The sequence below is a fragment of the Caretta caretta genome, chromosome 6 (assembly GCF_965140235.1).
Source record: "Caretta caretta isolate rCarCar2 chromosome 6, rCarCar1.hap1, whole genome shotgun sequence".
NCBI classification, from domain to species: domain Eukaryota; kingdom Metazoa; phylum Chordata; order Testudines; family Cheloniidae; genus Caretta; species Caretta caretta.
Genome location: NC_134211.1, coordinates 37,792,510 through 37,809,482, shown reverse-complemented (window position 1 = coordinate 37,809,482; position 16,973 = coordinate 37,792,510). Strand labels below are relative to the sequence as shown.

Sequence of the window (16,973 nt, the reverse complement as noted above, 5' to 3'; positions counted from 1 at the left end):
CAGCTTACTTTCAGTTTTCCTAGCATTTTAACCTCTAACAGTTTCTCCACTTGATCTTTGTGTTTGCATTCAATTAATAGATCTCCTCATAGCTTTCTACCTCTTTCTATGTCTCCAGAACTTTTCAAAATTTACTCCGCCAATTCAGAGGGTTTATATCCCCTATCTTCACACTCTTGACTAGTGATTTCATTATAATTTCTAGTGTCTTGGAACTCTCTAACCCATTAATCTAGTCCCTTTGCCCCCTCTTTGACTCCCTCAGGGAACTGATGGGCAAGATCCCCTGGGAGAATAACATGAGGGGGAAAGGAGTCCAGGAGAGCTGGCTGTATTTTAAAGAATCCTTATTGAGGTTACAGGGACAAACCATTCTGGTGTGTAGAAAGAATAGTAAATATGGCAGGCGACTAGCTTGGCTTAATAGTGAAATCCTTGCTGATCTTAAATACAAAAAAGAAGCTTACAAGAAGTGGAAGATTGGACAAATGACCAGGGATGAGTATAAAAATATTTCTCGGGCATGCAGGAGTGAAATCAGGAAGGCCAAATCACACCTGGAGTTGCAGCTAGCAAGAGATGTTAAGAGTAACAAGAAGGGTTTCTTCAGGTATGTTAGCAACAAGAAGAAGGTCAAGGAAAGTGTGGGCCCTTACTGAATGAGGGAGGCAACCTAGTGACAGAGGATGTGGAAAAAGCTAATGTACTCAATGCTTTCTTTGCCTCTGTCTTCACGAACAAGGTCAGCTCCCAGACTACTGCACTGGGCAGCACAGCATGGGGAGGAGGTGACCAGCCCTTTGTGGACAAAGAAGTGGTTCGGGACTATTTAGAAAAGCCGGACGTGCACAAGTCCATGGGGCCAGATGCATTGCATCCGAGAGTGCTAAAGGAGTTGGCAGATGTGATTGCAGAGCCATTGGCCATTATCTTTGAAAACTCATGGCAATCGGGGGAAGTCCCGGACGACTGGAAAAAGGCTAATGTAGTGCCCATCTTTAAAAAAGAGAAGAAGGAGGATCCTGGGAACTACAGGCCAGTCAGCCTCACCTCAGTCCCTGGAAAAATCATGGAGCAGGTCCTCAAGGAATCAATTCTGAAGCACTTAGAGGAGAGGAAAGTGATCAGGAACAGTCAGCATGGATTCACCAAGGGCAAGTCATCCTTGACTAATCTAATTGCCTTCTATGACGAGATAACTGGCTCTGTGGATGAAGGGAAAGCAGTGGACGTGTTGTTCCTTGACTTTAGCAAAGCTTTTGACACTGTCTCCCACAGTATTCTTGCCAGCAAGTTAAAGAAGTATGGGCTGGATGAATGGACTATAAGGTGGATAGAAAGCTGGCTAGATTGTCGGGCTCAACGGGTAGTGATCAATGGCTCCATGTCTAGTTGGCAGCCGGTATCAAGTGGAGTGCCCCAAGGGTCGGTCCTGGGGCCGGTTTTGTTCAATATCTTCATAAATGATCTGGAGGATGGTGTGGATTGCACCCTCAGCAAGTTTGCAGATGACACTAAACTGGGAGGAGAGGTAGATACGCTGGAGGGTAGGGATAGGATACAGAGGGCCCTAGACAAATTGGAGGATTGGGCCAAAAGAAATCTGATGAGGTTCAACAAGGACAAGTACAGAGTCCTGCACTTAGGACGGAGGAATCCAATGCACCACTACAGACTAGGGACCGAATGGCTCGGCAGCAGTTCTGCAGAAAAGGACCTAGGGGTTACAGTGGACGAGAAGCTGGATATGAGTCAACAGTGTGCCTTTGTTGCCAAGAAAGCCAATGGCATTTTGGGATGTATAAGTAGGGGCATTGCCAGCAGATCGAGGGACGTGATCGTTCCCCTCTATTCGACACTGGTGAGGCCTCATCTGGAGTACTGTGTCCAGTTTTGGGCCCCACACTACAAGAAGGATGTGGAAAAATTGGAAAGAGTCCAGCGGAGGGCAACAAAAATGTTTAGGGGACTGGAACACATGAGTTATGAGGAGAGGCTGAGGGAACTGGGGATGTTTAGTCTGTGGAAGAGAAGAATGAGGGGGGATTTGATAGCTGCTTTCAACTACCTGAAAGGGGGTCCAAAGAGGATGGCTCTAGACTGTTCTCAGTGGTAGCAGATGACAGAATGAGGAGTAATGGTCTCAAGTTGCAGTGGGGGAGATTTAGGTTGTATATTAGGAAAAACTTTTTCACTAGAAGGGTGGCGAAACACTGGAATGCGTTACCTAGGGAGGTGGCAGAATCTCCTTCCTTAGAAGTTTTTAAGGTCAGGCTTGACAAAGCCCTGGCTGGGATGATTTAATTGGGCATTGGTCCTGCTTTGAGCAGGGGGTTGGACTAGATGACCTCCTGAGATCCCTTCCAATCCTGATATTCTATGATTCTATGATTCTTCACTATCATTTTTGTCCCATGTCTTATATTTTCCCTCTTTCTCCCATCATAAAGATAAAAAATTGGGACAGAACCCCTGAAATCACCTTGTCCTTCACTCCTGACTCTAGAGGACTTCCATGATCCTCTAGAGCTATAAGAAATTAAAACAAACAAGCTGGATAAATGCAGGTGCATTTACATTTGCTTCTTTGCCCCATTCTTATGGCTCTGTAAACATAGAGAACCCTTTGATGAAACTGGTTTGAAACACTGGTTCGATCTGAACAATGCAAATGTGCAGAAGCACAGAGAGAACAAGTGTGAGAGTGCCATAAAAGTGCTCCTCTTGATCATGATTTCACATGAAAAAATTTGCAGCCCGCTTATAAGATGACCCTAGTGATCAGAAGTAAATGCTTCCAAGTTGTTATCTAGTGTAATTACTTCCTATGAAACATTCAAAGGACACTTCCTTTTTCTCTCTGCTTCCCTCAACTGGATATCTTTAACAAGATATTCTTCTTTAGCTTCAGTTTTCAGAGGCAAATTCTATTATCTATTTACCCTACACTTGAGTGTCTAACTCCCACTTTAATTTTGCCATTCTCATATATATTTATCCACATTTTCACTGTGATTTCAGAAGAAATGTGACCAAGAGTCTACAGTTGGAGGGTTCAGTCTCTAGATTTAATTGTATTATATTTGTATCTTTCTGTAACAAAGTGGCTTGCCCTGAGGCTGGAGAGCCTGGGACTCAGCCAACCCTGATTATAGAATGAGCCCCACCTGAGGGGAATCAGGCAATTCCCTAAAAAGAACAGATGGTGGCTGCAACAAATGGAGGAGGTGTAGGGAGTTGTAGTAAATGGGAGAGGGAGATATTGTAGGAACAAAAGAAAAATAAAAAAAGCCCTTGCAGGACTATGGCACTGGGAAGCTTGGAGGGTAAAGCCCAGTGAGCTCTGTGAAGAAGAAACCCTGACTGTGTTTTGGGTTGGATGTGTGTCCCTAATAAGTGATAGAAGAAGAGCTTTGGAGGTGAGAGAAAATGTCAGAGGTAAGTATGGACTTTCTCTTTGTGTTGTTGTTTAATGGATTCTAGTTTGGGACTCTGGGCTGTAGTAAACCAGTTCTGGTATTAAACTAGCCCTAGGCAGGGATACTGTTAACCAGAGAAAGGGCCTGAAGAGAGGGGAAAATAGGTGGGGAGCCAGCAGAGGTACCACTTCACCAGGGGGCTCAGTAAGCAGCAGTCTTGTTATACACATAGATGCTTCATAACCATATGAGTGTGTTTATGTATGCAGACAGTGCACATGCAAGTGTAACCCACATACCTCCTGGGTGTGATGTTATGTTCCATCTCGTGGCACCAAAACCACTAGGCTTTTAGCCCACCAGTAGGCTTTTAGCTCATGCAGTAGAGCAGGGGTGGACAAACTTTTTGGCCTGAAGGACACATCAGGGTTGCAAAATGATATGGAGGGCCATGTAGGGAAGGCTGTGCCTCCCCAAACAGCCTGGCCCCTGCCCCCATCCGCCCCCTCCCACTTCCTGCCCCCTGACTGCCCCCATCAGAACCCTCACCCCATCCAACCCCACCCTGTCCCCTGACCGCTCCCTCCTGGGACCCCACTCCCTATCCAACCCCCTCCCCCCTGTCTCCTGATTGCCCGCTAGAACCTCTGCCCCAACGAACCACCCCCTGCTGAGAAAGGCAAGTTATTTTCTGTAGGAAGACTTCAGAGGTGGTTTGAGGAAGAAATAACAGATTTTGTGCCTGGGCAGGATGGATGACATTGTATATCTGGGGGAACTGGGGCTCCTTAAGCAGTTTTCACATGAGAAATCAAAATAGGGGCTGTGCAAGTAGCAATAATCAAATGAAACATACACAAGAATCTACCCTCATTAAGCAACCTCCTATCATAAAGCACTAACCCAAATGCAAATCTGATCTATCTTTATTAGAAAACCATCTCTGTTAGGAAAACAATTCTTGTCTTAAGTGACTACACAAAGGATTTAACAAGAGTTCTCCATGGACCATTCTCATAAATACTTACATGAAAGTTCCAAAGTTAAAATTAAGAGGGAGCTTAAGCTCTGTCACAAGGTGACTGGCCCTTTAAGGGGCAAGAGGTCAAGCTCCACCTGTGATTCATTTGGCCTTCCTACACAGGTGGGGAAAATGAATTGTAGCCACGGGAGGCCTGGAGATAAGAGAAGCTTCCTGAGAGGCAAAGGGGAAGAGGGCTGATACTGTTAGCCTGCTTGCTAGTCACTTTCAGCCCTGGTGGAGGGGGAGCAGGGTTGAAAGCTGAGTGAGTGCTGCAGCTGGCCTTAATTAGTAGTGTAGACCCCAGAATGATGCATGTGGGACTCCTGACTCAAGCAGAGAGAGCCTATATGAGTTAGACGTAAGGCCATGGAGCTCCTGACCCAAGGAGAGGAAATCTGTTCAAAGTATCGCATGGTCCCAGAACGAGGGCTGGGGGACCTCCGAGTCAAGGGGAACAAGCACAAGACCTCCGAGTCGAGGGGAACAAGCACAGGAGTTGAGGAGTGAAGGGAAAGTTTCTTTTCTCATAATAGACTTAATAAACATAACCCCACAAAGTGGGGAATCTTAAAGTATTCTGGCTTGGGAGAGAGTTCTTGCAAGAGCCAGGAGGGGGAGTGGAGGGCAGCATACCTCAGGGCCGTGTTGGTCCACAAGAGGGCTGCTTGAGATGGCTCCTGTTATGCTACATAAAGAAGCTCAAGTCAAGGATAATATATTTTGAATAAATTTGTTTTTGTTTTACTTTTTTTAACATTTTCACTTGTTAAATATAGATGCACCTGTAAGCAATTTTGTAAGTAAAGCCTTGTACCAATTGGCCAGCATGGGGATGTGTGCCTATCCAGCTGGAACATTGACTGCTTCTCCACTTCTATATTTTATTATTAAATAAATTAAATATTTGGGAGTTTTCAAGTATCCTGTTATAGTGAAATAGTTTTTTTTTTCCTCATTAAGGAGACCTGGACTGTGGGTTTCATGGGGATTGAAAACATTCAGTTAGCCTCATGAGAGATGCTCAGCACTTGGCAGGATTGGATGCTTTAAGCAGAATTTCACTATAATAGGAGAGGGCATAATATGCTCCGGCCCAGGGAGTGGTAGCAGGGCCTGTCTTCTGCAATATTGTGGCTGTTGGCAGTCTGAAAGCCAGTGTGCCTATTCCCTTTTAACCAATTTTCTTTTTATTATTTAAAGGACGAGCTAATCATTGGTCGGCAATCATTGGTGGTTCTCACTCCAAGAACTATGTTCTTTGGGAATATGGAGGATATGCCAGTGAAGGTGTTAAACAAGTTGCCGAGTTGGGTTCCCCAGTAAAAATGGAAGAAGAAATTCGACAACAGGTGAGTGTAATAAAAATAATTATGAATATCTTTAAAAGTAGCTTAGCTTTCACTTGGCATTTGACATGTACAGCAATGTCATTGCACTGAGTAGTTTTGAAGAGGACAAACTAGAAAGGCCTTCTACTGGTACTTTAAAAAAAAACCCAACAATCCTCAGTTCTTACTCAGGCAAATATTAATGAAGCTAATCAGAAGGCCTGTATGAGTAAGGACAAGTTATTGACATAGGCAAGGCTCCTATAAAGTGGAAATGTGATGTAAAATGAATCTTCACTGGGTTAGTCAAGGCACTTTTAAAATCTGTTAAAAGGAACATGTTGAAGACTGTCTAACTAGAAAAGCTATCAGTATGCCATTTGCCTGTTTTACCTTCTGATTTTCACTTTTGTATTTGTAACTTATTCTGGTGGGCAAAGCATATGCAGTATTTGTACCTTTTCAAAGGTGTTCACGTTAAAAATGCTGTTTCAGCAAATCAGAAGAGAACTTGTAAATAGTAGCATTTTTGCAAGTTTGCATTAGTAAAACTTGATCACGCAGTCCATTAGCATCATTAAAAGTAAAAGAGCTTTAACTGTGTATCAATATTTTTCTTCATCAGTAATGGAGTCTACTTTTTGAAATGGCTTTTAAACAATTTATATTTTATTACATGGGATAGAATAAGCATCCAAGTAAAACATTCCCTTGGACTATTAATTGTGTTTGTTATGGAATTGCCTAAGGACAAACCTAGATCAGGGCCCTGCTGTGCTAGAAACTGTCCAAACACAGAGTAGCAGACGGTCCCTGCCTTGATGAGTTTACAGTCTGTCTAGGCAAGACCAATATAGTGTGGGGGAAGGGATAGAACACACAATCAGAGAGAATATGATGACAGCAAGTGTTATGATTTTTTGGGAGTGGGCATAGTTATGAGAGCATCAGCTAAGCAAAAACTCGGAGTGAGGAGGACAGGGCAGCGTGAAGCTGAGGTGAAGACAGAGAGACGGGAGAGTGTTGGAGCAAACAGCCTATCAGCACATGGAAGGGAAAGTCCTGTCAAAACTGTAGAAAGTCCTCAGTGTCTGAAGTACCTGCTTTGGCAGCCGCTCCTACTGGCTGTAGTTTCTAGCTGGTTCCTCTTAGCCTTGGGGAAAGGCTGCTATGTGGCAGGGAGAGAGAAACAAGGCTTCTACACGTGGACTGGTGGTTTATCTAGGACAGTGAGGTGTGTGTGGAGACTGAGGGCAATATCTGACCCTAAGGACTGAATTCGATCATTTGATATAGACATAGGGTTGTCATTATCTTCACTGAAAGATTTATGATTTCAGCAGCAGAATTTTGTCCCCAAGAGTAACTCCTATGGTTGGATTTATATTTTGTATAAAATGTGTCCTGAGTGAATCCCTTCTGCTAGGTATTTAAATGCGGGTACATCTTCTGGTATCAAATGGGTGACTAGTGAGTAACTGAACCCCTTGGTCTCATGCAGCACTTTACTTAACCTAGAAATAATTATGTACACAGGCACAATTTCACCTTTAGGATGAGATACAATATTTCTAATGCGTTTCCTGAAAACTCAGATGCCTTATCAATGAGATTTAAATGCCAAGTAAGTAAGGCCTCACTATTACTATTTTATTTGAATTGTAGTAGTGACTAGAGGCCCCAGCTTCCCTGCGCAAGGCACTATCCAAATATATAGTGCAGAGATGGTCCCTGCCCTGAAAAGTTTACAATCTAAGGTATCCTACAAACCTGTATCTTCAGCAGAAGCTGATTGGTACAGTACAGTCAGCTAGTCTAATCTGTACAGATGAAAACTGCGGTGGGAAACTGTTGGTCTGAATTTTTTTAGAAACAGCAGCTTTCAGAGTGCAAACAAAATAGACTTTCTCTAATGCTGATTAGCTCAGAACTAGTGTGAGAATAGTGCCACTTACAACCATAGGGCGAGATTCACCCCAGCTAGTCTAGGGCGATATAAAATCCATACAGGTTACACTCTGGCCACAAACTCTCTGGACAGCGCTAAACACTTTTTAGTGTGCATTGGCCCTCTGTGATTATGCTGGTGTGGAGAGAGCTGCAGCCATCCAGTACCATCTGAAAGTGACAGGTTTGTGGGAAGAGACATTTAACAAAACTGGATTTGAGTTTGAGAGTCCACTATACACTGTGTGTGTGTGACATGAATGCTTAAATATGTGGCTGTATTTTAAAGAAGGGTAATGACAATACATAGTGACTTTTTTAATATCTGGTTGAAATATGAGTAGGATGAGCAGTTAAAGGCCATTATGGGGGAAGTTTTCAAGGGTCAAGAAAGGAGAGTAGATGGGATTTACTTAGAGTTGGTAACCACTCTAAACTCCAAAATATAGTACATAAAGAGATTAGGGATAAGGCAGGCTAAAAAATTCTCCAATGAAACTGGTTGTGTGTTTTTTGTTTTGGGGTTTTTTTTTCTCGATAGAAAACATAAGATTTCAACTAAAGAAAATCTTCTGAGAAGTGCCTGCTTTTTGGCAAAAAAATTCAACTTATTGATAAAACAAACTCCCGTAAACCAAAAAACTTTGGGGTGAAAACCAAAGGTTTGGAAATGCCACTGCTGTGCTTTATAGGAGTCTTAGCCCTGGTCTACACTGGGTGGGGGTAGATCTAAGTTAAGCAACTTCAGCTACATGAATAACATAGCTGAAGTCAAAGTACTTAGATTGACTTACTGTGGTGTCTTCACCACAGTAAGTCGACTGCTGCCACTCCCCCGTTGACTCTGCCTGCACCTCTCACAGCGCTGGAATACAGGAGTCGATGGGAGCGCTCGGGGGTTGATTTATTGTGTCTAGACTAGACGCGATAAATTGATCCCTGGTGGATCAATTGCTGCCCGCCAAAATCTGGCGGGTAGTGTAGACAAGCCCTAGGTCTCTCATGATGTACCATGGCAGTTCAGCAGGAGTGGAGACAATGGTGCTTTTTCTGTGTGTGGGTAGATGGCACAGAGAAATGATGGACATTTTCGGACAAGCTCTAATTAGGCTTTTTTTATACTTATCTGAATGTATTGTTAGAGTGGGGAAATAGCATGAAAATAGGTTGTTAGGTTTGAAAAATATTAAGTATGCACAGATCTGATGCATAGTGTACTTGCATGAGACCTTTAAAATTTATAGCAATGTTTTCAGTACTTGAAAACAACAAATTGCCATTATGGTTTACGGTGCCAAGTCCATGTGCAGTGCACATGTCAAATACAGTAATTAGAAAATGCTCTACTGCTATATCCAGGTATCTACCTTCTGTAGAACTGCACTGAAAAGTCATTTTTGGGTACTCGTAATTAAAATTATGAATATAGTTACCTCATTATCTGTAAATGAGAAGTTGTATTTGCTAAACTTTACCTTTCTGGGATGATTAAAATCACATGCTGTTACAAGTTAATGCCCTTTTAAAATTAAGTTACTCTTGACTACTTTATATGCAGCCTTTGATTACAATGGCTTTTTGCAAGGGACTGCTAGCTTTGCTCCCTCTTATTCAAATGAATACAATGATTTAGATTACTGCTATGGATCAGTTCATATTTTCTGCTGGTTAATTACTGTGACTAAATTGTTTGGTGTATCCAAAACCTTGTTAAACAACAATGAAGTAACCAATGCAGTATAATTTTTGCCTTAAACCTGGAATGACAAATAATGGTGTAATTATGTTTAATAAATCTTACCTTTATTTCTAAAAGTTGATTGATCTAATGATGAAAACATAGGGCCCAATCCAGCTTCAGATGAAATCCAGTGGCTATCATTCCATTGATTACAATGAGTTGGATCACATAGTTGTTCTGTGTCAAGCTCCTAATAGAGTCCAGTTGCCCAAGGAAGCAGGACTGGCTCCAGGCACCAGTGGGCGGCAGTTAGAAAGGGGCGGCAGTGTTTTGGCGGCAGCTCCTCTGTCCTGGTGGTGGCAGCAATTTGGCCGCAGTGGCAAATCGGCCGTGGCTTCTCCCTTTTGCCATCCGCAGCGGCAGTGTGTTTTTTTTTTTTTGTTTTTTTTTTTTTACTGCTTGGGGCAGCAAAAACTGTAGAGTTGGCCCTGCAAGGAAGGATGGCAGAATTCAACCTTATTAGTCATCTGGCACTAAACCCTAAATGTTGCACTATTCACAAGCATCACTAGAATGTCTACTTCTCATTATAGTTCAGTGATATTTAGAAATGGCAGCCTTTTCTGAATATCATCCCTTGCAGAGCAGAAGGAACTCTTTAGGTGTCCAAATGGATCCAGCTGTCTAGATGTGCCAAAACTCTTCATTTAGTACTTCATACAAACAAGAACAGAGGATTGAAATAGAAACAAAGAGCTTGCTTAAGAGTTTTGTTTATTATGAACATAAGGTAGTACATCAAGCAAAAAAACTACACCTGTGATATGTCAAACGATATTCTGTATCAAGGTCTCTCCTGTACGCTTTGCTAAAAAGTTGGGGGTGGAGGGAACCAAATCCTAGGTTCACTTGCTCAGTACTAAAAGTGAGAGACTTTTTTTTAAGTGGCTTAAACCATATGTTCCATCAGTTCAAACAGTTTCACGTTTCATCAGTTGCTGTTGTATTTGTTTGATTTGAAAAAACAGCATGATTTTAATAGGAAACTTGAACGACTTGCAAAATTTGTTTTTAACAAGAGAACAATCCCCAGCATCTCCTATCAGTCTAGATTATCTAGACTAGTCTAAATTATAAATTTGTGTTTTAACTATGATGTACATTGCAAGCGTTCTTTAATTGGCTGAGCCTATTAGGAATCAGACCTTTAAAACAGCAAGAGGCTTGTAGCATGTTACTTTTTCAATTAAAGTCCACACTTTATCAAAATCTGAAGATGTAAATATTTTGTGAATGGAAAGCAAGTACTAAACAAAAGGAATTTGTACTTGGTTCAGTGGATGAATCATACTTTTATGGCTTGACATGATGCTGAGAGTAATTTTGTAAAAATGGTGCAGTCAGTAACGACAAGGATAACTTATGAAAGTTCTAAGTTCCCTGTGGCTGCTGCTTCTGTTCCCTTAGAAATGTGTGTCACGACCACAAGAGTAAGTGCTTTAAAATAATACTAATTATCATGGTGCCTGGGTAGTCTGAGTTGCTGCAGTGTGCATTACCTTGCACTGTGTTGACAATTTGGGCTATTTAGTCCAAAGAATTTGACACTGGTCTCCTACAAAGCTACAGGAATAAGGCACTAAATGAAATGCCCAGGAATTGGAGAAGTTAAGTCTACTTGGTTTTTAAAGCATATTGCACTTCTGCCATATTTTATGAGTGGCAAATGTAGGCAGTACAAGCCCTGCCTATAGCAGGTGTGTACAAGCATGCACAACATTTGTGTGTGGTTCCCAATCATCATCACTAAACTTCTTCCAATATGCTCCCCCACTGCCATCCCATTTTCTGACCCCCCCCACACACACACAATCTCTCCCCACATATACTGTGGCACTTGTCCCCCTTTCTATTTGAATCAGGCAGTTTCCTGCTCCAGGCGGTATTAAGAGCACAGGAGAGACTGTCTCCCTGTTAATTCAGGTGCCTGGATCCTAACCTAGATTGTCCATGGTACCAGAGAGCTATACCTGCAGGGAAAATCCTGTTCAGGCCTAGTCTGGAGCATGTTCAGGGCAGACAGTCTTTGGAGAACTTAGCTGGTAAAATCTATTAGGCAGAACTGAGCATATAAACAGCAATTTTCAAAGGCCTATAACTTGGCCAAATTTGGGCAGATTTTCAATATGCATCCCTGATAGAGGCCACCCTTTGCCAAATTTCAAATCCCTGCTTCAAAGCATGGCAGCTCTAAAGAGGCTCAGTGAAAAGGTCTCAAGAATATCTTTACGTGGGATAAACAGTGTATCTTTCCCTAGTTGTTATCTCAGAAATAGTTGAATGGTTTGGGCTGAAAATTCCAACCCCTTCCCACTGTCTGCTCATCCCTCCCACCCTGCCCCGGAAGTGTCAGGCAGCCTATAATTAATATATATGGCTAGTCTAAAATTTAATAACTTTCTAAAATTTTTATAACGTCTTTTTTCATATTTACAGTAGACATTTAAAAAATAAATGCTATAAAACATCCAAGGGGGCATGGTTACTTCTGAGTATTTGGACACAGTCCTTGAATCTGTCCATCAATTTATAAATCAGATCATCACTGTCTAAAATCTGAATGTTTCTTGAAGGATGAAAGGGGATCTTATCCTCTTTTCCCCTCTGTACCTTATGGTTTAAGGCATAGGATTGAATGTAGGTGTACTAGTATCTAGGATCAACAGCAGATTATTATTTCTTACACACACAGGTATATATTTCTCATATAAATGGGAAGTTTGTGAGTGTAGCTTTTATGCAGACATCAAGACAGTCAACTTAATTTCTTTTTTTATTGAAAGATTTTAAAAACTTTATAAAAGTGCCAGAGCTCTGGTTTGCTCTATAAGTGCAAAAGTGCTATAATAGATCTACAATATTAGCTGGATGCTTGTGAACCATACACTTTTATTTGTTCAGCATTTGAAAAGCCAGAGGGCAAAACGCTGAATTGTCAACTTTTCTTATTGACTGATCATGCCTTACACTTTGTGTTTTTATTGTGAAAACTGTATGTTTTTTTGCACAGATGGCCCTGTGTAAAATAAACTTGCTTTGTACTGTAATCTGGGAGAGCTGTGGGGAACTGATCCACTCTTTTTATTAAACTTTTTTCTGGCAGTCTGGAAGGGATGCCACAGTACATACAAGTTTCATGTGTACAGTATGATAATTCATGTGTTAAATCTCTGGGGTTATAAATGAACAAAGAAGGACTGGAAAAGGAATTCTATGAGTGAAAACATTTGCTGACATCTCATCTCTAAAATATCATCTTTCCGCTCACCTTAAACCTTACCGTATTTCATTTTCAGAAAGTCTGATTTATCTTAGAAGTTCGGCTGTCAAGTGATTAAAAAAAATTGCACGATTAAACAATATTAGAATACTAGTTATTTAAATATTTTTGGATGTTTTCTACATTTTCAAATATTGCTTTCAATAACAGTGCTCACTTTATATTTTTGATTGCAAGTATTTGCACTGTAAAAAAAACAAAGAAATAGTATTTTTCAATTGCACTACAATACTTGTATTAAGTGAATCTCTTTATCACAAAAGTTGAACTTACAAATCTAGAATTATGTACCAAAAAACTGCATTCAAAAATAAAACAATCTAAAAATTTTAGACTAAAAGTGCACTCAGTTCTTCTTGTTCAGTCAATCACTCAAACAAGTTTGTTTACATTTGCGGGAGATAATGCTGTCCGTTTCTTGTTGACAATGTCACCAGAAAGTGAGAACAGGCATTCACATGGCACTGTTGTAGCTGGTGTTGCAAGATATTTATGTGCCAGATGCGCTAAAGATTCATATGTCCCTTCATGCTTCAACCACCATACCAGGGACACGTGTCCATGCAGATGATGGGTTCTGCTCATTAACAATCCAAAGCAGCGTGGACCGACGCATGTTCATTTTCATTATCTGAGTCAGATGCCACCAGCAGAAGGCTGATTTTCTTTTTGGTGGTTCGGGTTCTGTAGTTTCTGCATCAGAGTGTTGCTCTTTTAAGACTTCTGAAAGCATGCTCCGCACCTCGTCCCTCTCAGATTTTGGAAGGAACTTCAGATTCTTAAATCTTGGGTTGAGTGCTGTAGCTATCTTTAGAAATCCCACATTGGTACCTTCTTTGTGTTTTGTCAAATCTGCAGTGAAAGTGTTCTTAAAATGAACAACATGGGCTGGGGTCATCATTCGAGAATGCTATAACACGAAATATATGGCAGAAACAGAGCAGGGGACATACAATTCTCCCCAAGGAGTTCAGTCACAAATTTAATTAACACTTTCTTTTTTAACGAGCATCATTTCAAGTACAACACCAAATACAATATACATGAATGTAGAAAAACATACAAAATATTTAACTCAAAAAAATTAATCGCAGTTTTATTGCACTGTAAACAGAATACCAATTGAAATTAATTGCCTGAGTTAACTGCTATTAATCGACAACCCTAATAGACCTGACAGAAAACAACTGTGGAATTTGAGATGGGGGTGTGTGTGTAATGATCACTTTAATAAAAGGAAGATTGTAAGAAAAATGGGGATTTTTTTAAAAATTGCTAACTTTCATAACATGACAGGTTTCAGAGGAACAGCCGTGTTAGTCTGTATTCGCAAAAAGAAAAGGAGTACTTGTGGCACCTTAGAGACTAACCAATTTATTTGAGCATGAGCTTTCATGAGCTTTCGTGAGCTTTCGAAAGCTCATGCTCAAATAAATTGGTTAGTCTCTAAGGTGCCACAAGTACTCCTTTTCTTTTTTCATAACATGGGCAGTTAAAACAGGTTCTGAAGACAAGAACATATCTATATTCCCAGTTGGCTTACACTTCTCAGATCTTTAATGACCTTGTTTATGCTGCCTAATTGATTTAGGATAGATGATAATTAGATACTAATTTAACAGCAATTTTTTTCTGTAACTCTTCTCCACTATTGCCAGCAAATGCAACTTGCCTTCTTTCTTTTAGCTTTATAGAAATTTAAATGTTTGTTTATTATGGACATAGTCCAATGCTCTTTGAAATGTCATTGTGTCTGAGCATTCTTTCCACTGACTTCAGTGGATCCTAGGTCAGGTACTGTCTATCAGATACCTGTACAGTAACGCCTCACTTAACATTGTAGTTATGTTCCTGAAAAATGCGACTTTAAGTGAATCCAGTTTCCCCATAAGAATTAATGTAAATGGGAGGGGGGGTTAGGTTTCAGGGAAATTTTTCTCACCAGACAAAAAGCTGTGTGTACGTGTACACACACACAAGTTTTAAACAATTTAATACTGTACACAGCAATGATGGTGAACCTTGGTTGAAGTGGTGAAGTTAGAGGGTGCGATATTTCCCAGGGAATGCCCTGCTGCTAAATGATGAACTAGCATTCAGCTGAGCCCTCAAGGGTTAACACATTGTTAATATCACCTCACACTCTAGAAGGCAGCACAAATGGAGGGAGGAGAGACAGAGACACACACCCTGTGTGGGGGCGGGGGGAAGGAGAGAGATGTGCATTGCCCCTTTAAGTATGCTGACCGCATTCTAAGTACATTACCTTTTTAAAAAAAAAAATCAGGAAGTTGAAACAGCAGCTGTGGCCAGCAAGCTCGCCCTGTCCTGTCCCCAGCCTGCTTTATCTGGAGAAGGGGGGGGGGCATGAGTAGAGGGGAGGGGGACACCTTCACATTAGTCCTCCTCTTCCTCCCCCTCTCCCCCCCCCCCCGCCTCCCTGCACAGCGAGCAGGAGGCTCCCAGGAGCAGCTCCAAGGCAGAGGGCAGGAACAGTGCGGGGAGGGACAGCTGAACTGCCGACAATTGATAGCCTGTTGGGCGGCTGCTGCACAGGGAATTTAAGAGAACGGGGAGCTGATGGGGGCTGCTGGTACACCCTGGTTCCAAGCCCCCGCCAGCTAGCTGCAATGGGCTGCTCTTCCTGCAAGCAGTGGGCAAAGCAGGTGGCTGCCAAACAACGTTATAAGGGAGCACTGCGCAACTTTAAATGAGCATGTTCCCTAATTGATCAGCAACATAACAAAGAAACAATGTTAACCAGGACAACTTTAAGTGAGGAGTTACTGTATTCTGTATCCTAAATTCAGGTGCCTGTTATTTGTGGGCATGTGTGTATTAACTTGAAAATTCCATGCTGCAGAGAACGTTGAGATATCAAAATTTGTTTTTGATTAGGAATGAAACCCCCAAATTTTGAAATCCTTGGAAAGAAAATTCTGTTTTTGTGTTTTTGTTTTTCAGATTGATCAAAACGTTCTTCTTTTGACACTTTGAACATTTTGTGTGTGTTTATTTTATTTATAAAAAAAAATTCTAAACCGTCATTTATGGAACTTCCCCCTCTCTCCCTCCACCCTCCCCTCCCGCTTTTCTCTGAAACAAAATTTTGACAAAATGACACAATTTCATGAAGCATTTCAATTTTCAACAGAACTGCTTTCTCCAAGGGAAAAAGGTTCCATCAAAGTATTTCTGACCAACAGTAACACATATGGTTACTAAGGTGGGTGTTGCCATTCACATATATTAATCTGGTGAATTATTAGGAGATGCTGACAAACCTGGCTCAAAATTCAATTTTCAATTATTTTGTTCATTCGTAGTCATCAGCGATCCCTCAAGGTTGAGGATGATCTTTCACAGGTTTGCATTTTTTTTTAATGTATCCTTTGGTGACTGAGGAGTCTAATCCTTGAGCTGCAAACATTGCAGGTGCTGTTGGAAGTCAGGATTGCACCATGATGGCTGTGTAACAGACATCTGTTCCTTATTGTGTACCTATATGAATTAAATGCATAAGCTATGACCTAACCTGTGTTGTGCTTGTGTGAATGGTAGGATAGGTGAAGAATCTCTTCCTGATATTCAAGAAAGCCTTAGGAAAGGTATAAGACCCAAAGTTCAAACTAGGGCAGGCATGTTCAGTCCCTCAGTGACTCGTGTGCAAGCTGCAGTCAGCACAAGCAGTCTGGGAACAGACACTATTCCTTAAGGCTTGACCCAAAGCCCATAATACTTCCAGGGGTTTGGGATAGACTTTTTAGCAGTGTTGTCCAGGGCTATCCCTGGATGGAGTGGAAGTCCAGGACTATGAGATGGTTAGCATCTAATTGTATATAAATCAAGCTGCTGGTTTTTATATTTCACATAGATTTTGGTTTGTGATGTCGTAAAAATTGGAGGTTGACAAGATGTATTAGAATACTGGTGTGAGCATTCATTTATACCCTATTTTCTATTGTAGTTCTTAGTTGGACAAACTTTAAAAAGTCTCAAGCAATAGGTTTTCCTTTCCCTTCCCTTGGGAGAATATTCCACAATCTAATACATTTTAGGATTTTCATAATTAATAATTATCCAGTTGTCCATATAATTGTATATTTCATTTCTTTCTTCCAGTACAAGATTGCTGGCTTCACTTTATTGTCAAATTATTTGTCTTTTCTAGCTGTAAATTATCCATGTAATGGACTCGTCACCATATCCTTGAGGGTGACTATTCCACTCCTTA

General features: G+C 41.2%; 1 protein-coding gene across 1 annotated transcript in view; it reads left to right on the top strand.

The window, feature by feature from the left end:
• The window catches only part of SPON1 (spondin 1), a 331,470-nt gene that overhangs the window by 116,714 nt on the left and 197,783 nt on the right, over positions 1 to 16,973 (top strand). Inside the window, exon 6 of the mRNA XM_048854086.2 lies at positions 5,644 to 5,792. Coding sequence (XP_048710043.1) covers positions 5,644 to 5,792 — 149 coding nt within the window. The remainder of the gene's footprint in view (positions 1 to 5,643; positions 5,793 to 16,973) is intronic.